At 44.7% G+C, this 10,512-nt stretch overlaps 1 protein-coding gene across 1 annotated transcript in view; it reads right to left on the bottom strand.

Moving 5' to 3' along the window:
• LOC119390950 (nose resistant to fluoxetine protein 6) overlaps positions 1 to 527 on the bottom strand; it is a 27,830-nt gene extending 27,303 nt beyond the window's left edge. Inside the window, exon 1 of the mRNA XM_037658663.2 lies at positions 358 to 527. Within this exon, the coding sequence (XP_037514591.2) occupies positions 358 to 527 (170 nt within the window). The remainder of the gene's footprint in view (positions 1 to 357) is intronic.
• Positions 528 to 10,512: the final 9,985 nt, after the last annotated feature.

Here is a 10,512-nt window from a genome sequence, read left to right as displayed (position 1 = left end):
AAACAGAAACACCTCCGCGTGTTCCTACGGCGTGACCGAGGATTTGCGTAAGTCGGAGGGCTGTGCTTCTGGTCGTCGGCGCTGAGTGCCTCTCGGAGCATGTGCACCTTCTCAGCGCTGTTGAGCGAGCTCCTTGTGCAGGAAGTTGTTGTCACGTTCAGCCTCATTCGGCTCAGCTCGAGTTTCCCCCTCGTCTTCGTTATCGTTTTTGTTGAGAAGGTTCAAGTGGCGAATCAGCTCGTCGACCTGATCAGGGTCTATCTCCTCGATGGTACTGGTTTCGAACTCTGTTTCAGTGCTCAGTACAAGTTCGGCAGAAGTACGCGTAGGATTCTCCTCCCGCGCCTCCAAGCTCACCTGTGGGTGGAAGGTTCGGCGAGGTTTCGGACATTTAGGACGAGCGCCGCCTCTTGCTGGTGCGGGAAGTATTCGCACGGCCCCGAACTGCTCGGGCGTGGCCTTGACTTCCGGTGGATAAGAGGTGGCCGTGAGCTTGACGGTCCCGAATGGTCCTCTTGGAAGCTCATGATGACCTTTCTTTTTTCGCTTACGAAACGTGGAGCAGTAGACGATGATGATGGATTGCCTTTTGAATGGCTCACACCCACTTTGAGGGATTAGCCTAGAAAACGAATAATTTATAGGTAAAAGTGGTACATATGAATTCTATCTAATTAATTCTAGAATAGTAAGAATAATTTAATAATGCTAATTTAGAAATTTGAAATCACAACCGCCCTGGTTCAATTAAAAATTTTTATACAGAAGACACAGACACCCCGGTAACAATGACCTAATGAGGAGGCTCCCAAGGATAGAATATTAGAACTAATGAAATCCGCTCTAATGCGATTAAACACCGCTTTGAGAATGTTTTTCCTCTGTAAATTGAAGCGGTTGCATGATAAAAAATAATGTTTGACTGTTTCGTATTTGTTGCAAAACGACCAAGAAGGGAAGGACAGAAAAGAAGCAGAAAAACTCTCAATGCGCTCTGTTCAAGCCCCCAAAATGGCTTACATAAAAACAACAACTTTACCTCCAAAAGGAGGCTTTAAAAGCTCTCAAAAGAACCAGAAAAACTTCAAATGCGCTCCGTTCAAGCCCTCAAAATGAGTTCAATAAAAACACAATTTACCTCCTTACTTCCGTCTAATCACCCCCTTAAAGTAAAAAACCTCCTTTTGAACCTCGTTTTGAAGGGGGTTTTGCGTAGTACCTTTGGATGCACGTTATGCGTCGAGCCCGAAACTCCCTAAAAGGCTCAACCCGTTTGCAGTGCACTCTGCTACCATTGTGGAGAACCGGCCACACGTACCGCCGCTGCCAGTACCGGGAGATAGGATGGCGTAGTTTCGCCGTGAACGCGCCGCGTTCGCGGCCAGGTGAACGACCTCGAGACATCGCTAACTACATCACCGGAACACAGTGGCACGACGGCAACCATCGCTTGCACCGTCAACGGTGAAAACAAACATTTTTATTTCGTCAAAACAGTCAAAACATTTTTTTATTTCGATTTCAATAAACGCTAGTTTTTATAATCATGCTTATGATTGAGAACGTTTTCATGTGATTAGACGCAAAATCTTGCATGCCTACGTAGGCAAATCAGCGCCTAATGAGCCCTTGCGACTTCTCTCCAAAGCTCCTAAACCTGCCTTGTGACGTGACCAGAACTCCATCTCCGTCAAAAACCATAATAGAGTTTTACGTTTATGGAGTTTAACGGAATTCGGTGGCGGTAGTCTGACAGGGGTATTAGGACATCACTAGGAAGTTTCTTCCAATAATGGATTGCAAAGAAAAAAAGGGGGGGGAGGTTAGGAAGCAGGGTAGTAGGCATGAACATCGGCTCTCTTTTGCATGCGTGATGCAAACGTGAAAATATGAAATGAATTGGTTGCATCTGCAAACGTTACAACGCCAAATTCCTGAAGTAACGTATGTGCAAGTGTGAAGACAGCGCCATTTTGACTTCGTTTTCGAATCCGTATAATTTAAATAAGACTTTCAGAGAAATTACAATATAGAACGTAAAGTAAGCTTCTACTGTAAACGGATTGCTTTATTTTGGATGCGCAGAAGTTTGTCATCTAGCTAGTGGACGTCGGCAGGACGTTCAAAAGTGCCGCAAAGAGCACAAACAAGGAACGTGGAAGCCAACACAATCTCACGACGTTGGTGCTTGTGCATTGCAATTTAGATTAAACCAAGTTACTGACGATGTCGCGAGGTTGACCGTTTCTTTCTCAGTTGAGCGGCATACACAATAAAATAAATTACTGATATTGTGTTCTTGGCAATGTTGGCATTCGATATTTTATAGTTGATACGCATGTGTCGACACATATAATCTCACCAGTTATCTGACTATTTAGATTTTATCAGTAGTCTTTTAAAACTGAATAAAAATAAGCAATACAATCATAACTACACTCGAAACACTACAATACTTCCACTGCGCGCCTAGACGCCTTGAAAAGCGAAGCTTATGGAAAACTACCGGGTATGCGGCCGAATCACGATTCCAAGCTACAGCTTCGTGTACGGAGGCGATGCACCATCGAGCAAAATGAACCCACGCTCTCGTGCTTAGCAACGTAACGCCGTGGATACGTACTCAAAGGCTGTTCGCGAAGGAAAAAAAAAGTTATTTTATAGAAAGTGTAGTTGCAGAATTATTTATGTGAACGTAAATATACCACAACGTATGTGTACATATGGTTTAGTTGCAATGATAAAAAAATGGAGAACCAACAAATAGCACAGACAGGAAGGAAGACCAGTCAAACGTTCATTTATTTTAGCCTGATGGCTTTCAGTCAATTTCCGCTCTTGAACCTTCACCATGGAGGCTGTCCTTGGACTCAGAGTCCGTCTCCTACTCGGGCGTGGTGTCGACGTCCACGTTCAAGATCTCGGGTGACCTCTTCTTGGATTGGTTTCCCCCCAGCCAATTTTGCTATCTATCCCGCCGAATGATGGAGTTACTGCTTCAGCATGGAGCGGCAATTCATTCTCATTGTCGCGTGTTGGATGTCCGTCACGTTCTTCCGCCAGTGGGAGTCATCAATGAGCCTAAATCCAGCAGTTATTGCCCGCCTTCTGCCATTTCGGAGTGGCCACTTGATGCGGAAGCTGGTGATGCAAACAGAACACCTCCGCGTTGTCCCCTACGGCGTGACCGAGGATTTGCGTAAGTCGGAGGGCGTGCATTCTGGTCGTCGGCGCTGCGTGCCTCTCGGAGCATGTGCACCTTCTCGCGCTGTTTAGCGAGCTCCTTGTGCAGGAAGTTGTTGTCACGTTTCAGCCTCATTCGGCTCAGCTCGAGTTCCTCCTCGTCCTCGTTAATCGTTTGTTTGAGAAGGTTCAAGTGGCGAATCAGCTCGTCGACCTGATCAGGGTCTATCTCCTCGATGGTACTGGTTTCGAACTCTGTTTCAGTGCTCAGTACAAGTTCGGCAGAAGTACGCGTAGGATTCTCCTCCCGCGCCTCCAAGCTCACCTGTGGGTGGAAGGTTCGGCGAGGTTTCGGACATTTAGGACGAGCGCCGCCTCTTGCTGGTGCGGAAGTATTCGCACGGCCCCGAAACTGCTCGGGCGTGGCCTTGACTTCCGGTGGATAAGCAGGTGGCCGCGAGCTTGACGGTCCCGAATGGTCCTCTTGGAAGCTCATGATGACCTTTCTTTTTTCGCTTACGGGAAACGTGGAGCAGTAGACGATGATGATGATGATTGCCTTTTGAATGGCTCACACCCACTTTGAGGGATTAGCCTAGAAACGAATAATTTATAGGTAAAAGTGGTAACATATGAATTCTATGACTAATTAATTATAGAATAGTAAGAATAAATTAATAATGCTAATTTAGAAATTTGAAATCACAACCGCCCTGGTTCAATTAAAAATTTTTATACAGAAGAACAGACACCCCGGTAACAATGACCTAATGAGGAGGCTCCCAAGGATAGAATATTAGAACTAATGAAATCCGCTCTAATGCGATTAAACACCGCTTTGAGAATGTTTTTCCTCTGTAAATTGAAGCGGTTGCATGATAAAAAATAATGTTTGACTGTTTCGTATTTGTTGCAAAACGACCAAAGAAGGGAAGGACAGAAAAGAAGCAGAAAAACTCTCAATGCGCTCTGTTCAAGCCCCCAAAATGGCTTACATAAAAACAACAACTTTACCTCCAAAAGGAGGCTTTAAAAGCTCTCAAAAGAACCAGAAAAACTTCAAATGCGCTCCGTTCAAGCCCTCAAAATGAGTTCAATAAAAACACAAATTTACCTCCTTACTTCCGTCTAATCACCCCCTTAAAGGATGTAAATAAAACCTCCTTTTGAACTCGTTTAGAAGGGGGTTTTGCGTAGTACCTTTTGGATGCACGGTATGGCGTCGAGCCCGAAACTCCCTAACAAGGCTCAAACCCGTTTGCAGTGCACTCTGCTACCATTGTGGAGAAACCGCCACACGTACCGCCGCTGCCAGTACCGGGAGATAGGAATGGCGTAGTTTCGCCGTGAACGCGCCGCGTTCGCGGCCAGGTGAACGCCTCGAGACATCGCTAAATACATCACCGGAACACAGTGGCAACGACGGCAACCATCGCTTGCACCGTCAACCGGTGAAAAACAAACATTTTTATTTCGTCAAAACAGTCAAAACATTTTTTTATTTCGATTTCAATAAACTATCGTTTTTATAATCATGCGTACGATTGAGAACGTTTCAGTGTGATTAGACGCAAAATCTTGCATGCCTACGTAGGCAAATCAAGCGGGCCTAATGAGCCCTTTGCGACTTCTCTCCAAAGCTCCTAAACCTGCCTTGTGACGTGCCAGAACTCCATCTCCGTCAAAACTCCATAATAGAGTTTTACGTTTATGGAGTTTAACGGAATTCGGTGGCGGTAGTCTGACAGGGGTATTAGGACATCACTAGGAAGTTTCTTCCAATAATGGATTGCAAAGAAAAAGGGGGGGGGGGGAGGTTAGGAAGCAGGTAGTAGGCATGAACATCGGCTCTCTTTTGCATGCGTGATGCAAACGTGAAAAATATGAAATGAATTGGTTGCATCTGCAAACGTTTACAACGCCAAATTCCTGAAGTAAACGTATGTGCAAGTGTGAAGACAGCGCCATTTTGACTTGGCGTTTCGAATCCGGGTAATTTAAATAAGACTTTCAGAGAAATTACAATATAGACGTAAAGTAAGCTTCTACTGTAAAACGGATTGCTTTATTTTGATGCGCAGAAGTTTGTCATCTAGCTAGTGGACGTCGGCAGGACGTCAAAAGTGCCGCAAAGCGCACAAGCAAGGACGGGGAAGCCAACACAATTCTCACGACGTTGGTGCTTGTGCATTGCAATTTAGATTAAAACCAAGTTACTGACGATGTCGCGAGGTTCACCGTTTCTTTCTCATTGAGCGGCATACACAATAAAATAAAATTACTGATATTGTGTTCTTGGCAATGTTGGCATTCGATATTTTATAGTTGATACGCATGTGTCGACACATATATATCTCACCAGTTATCTGACTATTAGATTTTATATCAGTAGTCTTTAAAACTGAAATAAAAATAAGCAATACAATCATAACTACACTCGAAACACTACAATACTTCCACTGCGCGCCTAGACGCCTTGAAAAGCGAAGCTTATGGAAAACTACCGGGATATGCGGCCGAATCTAAGCGATTCCAAGCTACAGCTTCGTGTACGGAGGCGATGCACCATCGAGCAAAATGAACCACGCTCTCGTGCTTAGCAACGTAACGCCGTGGATACGTACTCAAGGCTGTTCGCGAAGGAAAAAAAAAGTTATTTTATAGAAAGTGTAGTTGCAGAATTATTTATGTGAACGTAAATATACCACAACGTATGTGTACATATGGTTTTAGTTTGCAAATGATAAAAAAATGGAGAACCACAAATAGCACAGACAGGAAGGAAGACCAGTCCAAACGTTCATTTATTTTAGCCTGATGGCTTTCAGTCATTTCCGCTCTTGAACCTTCACCATGGAGGCTGTCCTTGGACTCAGAGTTCGTCTCCTACTCGGCGTGGTGTCGACGTCCACGTTCAAGATCTCGGGTGACCTCTTCTTGGATTGTTTCCCCCCAGCCAATTTCTATCTATCCCGCCGAATGATGGAGTTACTGCTTCAGCATGGAGCGGCAATTCATTCTCATTTGTCGCGTGTTGGATGTCCGCCACGTTCTTCCGCCAGTCGGAGCCATCAATGTGCCTAAATCCAGCAGTTATTGCCCACCTTCTGCCATTTCGGAGTGGCCACTTGATGCGGAAGCTGGTGATGCAAACAGAACACCTCCGCGTTGTCCCCTACGGCGTGACCGAGGATTTGCGTAAGTCGGAGGGCGTGCATTCTGGTCGGCGGCGGCTGCGTGCCTCTCGGAGCATGTGCACCTTCTCGCGCTGTTTAGCGAGCTCCTTGTGCAGGAAGTTGTTGTCACGTTTCAGCCTCATTCGGCTCAGCTCGAGTTCCTCCTCGTCTTCGTTAATCGTTTGTTTGAGAAGGTTCAAGTCGCGAATCAGCTGTCGACCTGATCAGGGTCTATCTCCTCGATGGTACTGGTTCGAACTCTGTTTCAGTGCTCAGTACAAGTTCGGCAGAAGTACGCGTAGGATTCTCCTCCGCGCCTCCAAGCTCCCTGTGGTGGAAGGTTCGGCGAGGTTTCGGATATTTAGGACGAGCGCCGCCTCTTGCAGGTGCGGAAGTTATTCGCACGGCCCCGAAACTGCTCGGGCGTGGCCTTGACTTCCGGTGGAAAGCAGGTGGCCGCGAGCTTGACGGTCCCGAATGGTCCTCATTGGAAGCTCATGATGACCTTTCTTTTTTCGCTTACGGGAAACGTGGAGCAGTAGACGATGATGATGATGATTGCCTTTTTGAATGGCTCACATCCACTTTGAGGGATTAGCCTAGAAACGAATAATTTATAGGTAAAATTGGTAACATAGGAATTCTATGACTAAGGAATTATAGAATAGTAAGAATAAATTAATAAGGCTAATTTAGAAATTTGAAATCACAACCGCCCTGGTTAATTAAAAATTTTTATACAGAAGAACAGACACCACGGTAAACATGACCTAATGAGGAGGCTCCCGAAGGAATTGAGAATATTAGAACTAATGAAATCCGCTCTAATGCGATTAAACACCGCTTTGAGATGTTTTTCCTCTGTAAATTGAAGCGGTTGCATGATAAAAAATAATGTTTGACTGTTTTCGTATTTGTTGCAAAACGACCAAAGAAGGGAAGGACCCAGAACAGTTCTATGCGTATAAAGTTTAGTTTTGGAACGCGACAGGGTAATTTTGAAAACATAACTTCCTCTTTACTGTTGGAGAGAAAGTCCTACGCCAAGGGAATTTGGCGTAGGATTAGGCTAGAACAAGAGTGTCGTATTCGTTCAGATAGTGATTATGTTTTACCGGTGTCTTGAATTATGGCACGCCTTCATAAATCTGTCACGAATTATGAGTGCTCATGTGGGAAATATGAGAGTATCGGACCACTGAGAGGCGGCTTTCGCCAGAGTGTCCACCATTTTATTCATTTTTATCCCTTTGTGGCCCGTACCCAGATTAATCGGATGAAAGTTACGTGGGTGGAACAAGGAAATGAAAAGTACATGATAATTGAGGATCACTATTAGCAGTGAGCGCTGAACACAAGTGATAAAGGGTCATACGATGTTGGTGGGTTGAGCTTTCGCAAAGCCATAATCACCGCTAGAATTCCGCCAAATATTGTCCTAATGAGAATGACCAGTTGAAGGTTTCGGAAATAATACGAATGCCAGATTGTTCTTCGGAGTGTGTAGGCATCTGTAGCTATGATATTTGTTGTATTTATCCCCTCTAATGCCTTGTAGTAAGCCGTTTTAATATGTGGTAAGGGCAAATTTGGGTATGGTTTGGATATATATAGCCAAAAAAAGATTTCAAGGTCCGGTCTTTCCTTGTGAATGGAAGGAACTTCACTCAATTTAACACCCAATGGTCCTACAACTCCTCAATGGATGAGTAACGCGGGAGACGAAATACAGCTCATGATACTAAACTGGATACGGAAAGTAGAAAGAGTAGGTCTGAAAATTAATATGCATAAAACTAAAGTAATGTGGAACAATCTCGGCAGAGAACACACTTTGCGATAGGTGGCGAGACACTGGAAGTTGTAAGGAGTACGTCTACTTAGGACAGGTAGTAAACCGTGGAGGCCGAACCACTAGAGTGAAATAACTAGAAGAATAAGGATGGGATGGGGCTCATTCGGCAAGCATTATCAAATCATGAATGGGTAGTCAACCACCACGGCCGCTGGATGAAAAAGCTCACGGTACGGCCTGCCGCGTCAGGCGGCTTTCTATGGAGAGCGCGTGTCGGCCCTAGTTGCAGTTGCGGCCAGCTCCCGGCGCGACGGGGCGGGGAAGGGGAAACGGGTGCCGGCGGCTCTTTGGGGCAGCAGCCGCAGCAAATTAGTTGGTGGTGGTCCACAACATCGATCTCACTCAGCTGTTCTAAGCGGTTTTTTCTATCTCATCTATCGCAGTCATGACATATGCATTCAGTTGAGTCCGTTCGCGTAATCTGGTTAAATAGCCACTTAAATTTCCGTGTACGTGCCGAGCTCCTGGCATTTTTTTTTGTCCGGGACTAACTTTTTGCTTTGTGTCTGAAAGAATATTCAACAATGCGCGTAGCAACATTATATGGCGCTGAATGTGTGAAAAAGTGGTTGTTATATTTATGTGCGTGTAATGAATGCATCGTTTGTTATTTTAACATATTGATTTCCGTGACATTTCTTCAGCACCTTTGAGTTTTCTTAGCTGAAAATGCTTGACAGGTATTTATTTTAAACATCTGACAATACACGTTCATGGTCTTTATACACAAGAAGTGCATGTAAAAACATACGTTGAATCTTTTTCATGATGCCTAATGCATGATACTGTGCCGAGAAGTAATTCAGCTTCGGATACTTGATACTAGCGGATTCTCCAAATATAGTGACGCACTCATCGTAACTTTGTTGAAAAGGCTGCGGAATTATATATTCATTAGAAGTGGCTTGCAAATTTCTTGACAGTTCTTAGCAGGGCAATGTCATCAAATTGATGTATATATAAGGCCGATCACTGGAGGCCGATGACGGAGACTGCCAGAAGACAATCACGTTGGTGTGCAACGAAGACTCGCCAGTGCCTGTACAGCGGCTAACATCAAAGGACCAAAACGAAAGGTTTTATGGTCTGCACAGACTGGAAGTAGACAGGGAAGCCAAAATTTGGGCCCACAAATTGGAAGCATAACAAAACAGTAATTAAAAATAATAAGAAAACAGAGATGAGTATAAGGAAGCGTTTACCCCCCCCCCCCCATTTCTTTTTGTTTACCGTATAGCTGTCAAAAGCGACCCACCTCAACTTTGTCCCTGTGAGTCGCTCGCAATGTGTGTGTTGGCTGCCACGTATGTTTGTTTGAAATGAAATCTTGTCGTCGCCCAATAGCCGCTTTTCTACACTTATTTGTCTCCGCATGTTTTGCTGAGGTAACGTTGCTTGTTGGGAGAGTTGGAACGGGTCAGTCATAATGTAGTTCAGCGAAAAAAACAGGCAACAGACGAGCTAGTGTGTCCTTGTCCTCTCGCTCGTCTGTTGCCTGTTTTTTGCGCTGAACTACATTATGACTGCTGAGGTAAGTTTGAGTCTGTGCCCCGTACCGCTAATGACCACAGACAACCCAACTCTCTGAATAAAAGGAATACACGTGCTTTTCATGGCAACCAACATCAGTACCACATGGCATTGCGGGGCAACGCACGCCACCGCAACGCGACAGCGTTCGGAAACAACCGGAACCGATGACAAAGGTGCCGCGGGCTGAAAGGTCGGAACTAGAAAAAAACGAGAGATAAGAGAAAACGGGAAGGGGGTGTTTGCAACTAGCCGCCGTTTGCAGCTAGTAGGGATTAGCCCTGAATTCATAATAAGTAAACTAACTTCTCACATTTTGTCCAGATTTTATGTTCAGTGTTGAATTCGTTACATGATCGTGAAAAAGGCGTAACAGGAAGAGACAGAAATACTGAAAACCGCAGGAATGCAAGCAGTTGTGTTCGTGTGTTTTTCAGCCTTTTCATCACTCTTTCCATCTGACCGTTTTCATATTAATTAATCCGTAACAGCTCGCCCAATTGTCAGTATTGAAGATGTATTCACTGAAATTTTAAAGTGACTCGAATCTCCTTCTATGAGATGGTCGCACATATGATAAGCATTATTTCATGGCAGTTACATGCGATGCCGTATCGTATGTGTACTATAAACATGTTTGGAAGAAGGAAGAAGTTTATCTTATTTTGTGTCAAATAAACAGTGGCCGCTGCAGTTTCTGAGATCACTTTTTCGAAATGAAATGATTAAATCTGAAGCAGCATACTCAGAGCCAAAATAAAGAATTTC

This window comes from Rhipicephalus sanguineus, chromosome 1 (assembly GCF_013339695.2).
Source record: "Rhipicephalus sanguineus isolate Rsan-2018 chromosome 1, BIME_Rsan_1.4, whole genome shotgun sequence".
NCBI classification, from domain to species: Eukaryota; Metazoa; Arthropoda; class Arachnida; order Ixodida; family Ixodidae; genus Rhipicephalus; species Rhipicephalus sanguineus.
Note: the sequence above shows the minus strand (reverse complement) of the source record. Positions and strands in the feature narration are given on the sequence as shown.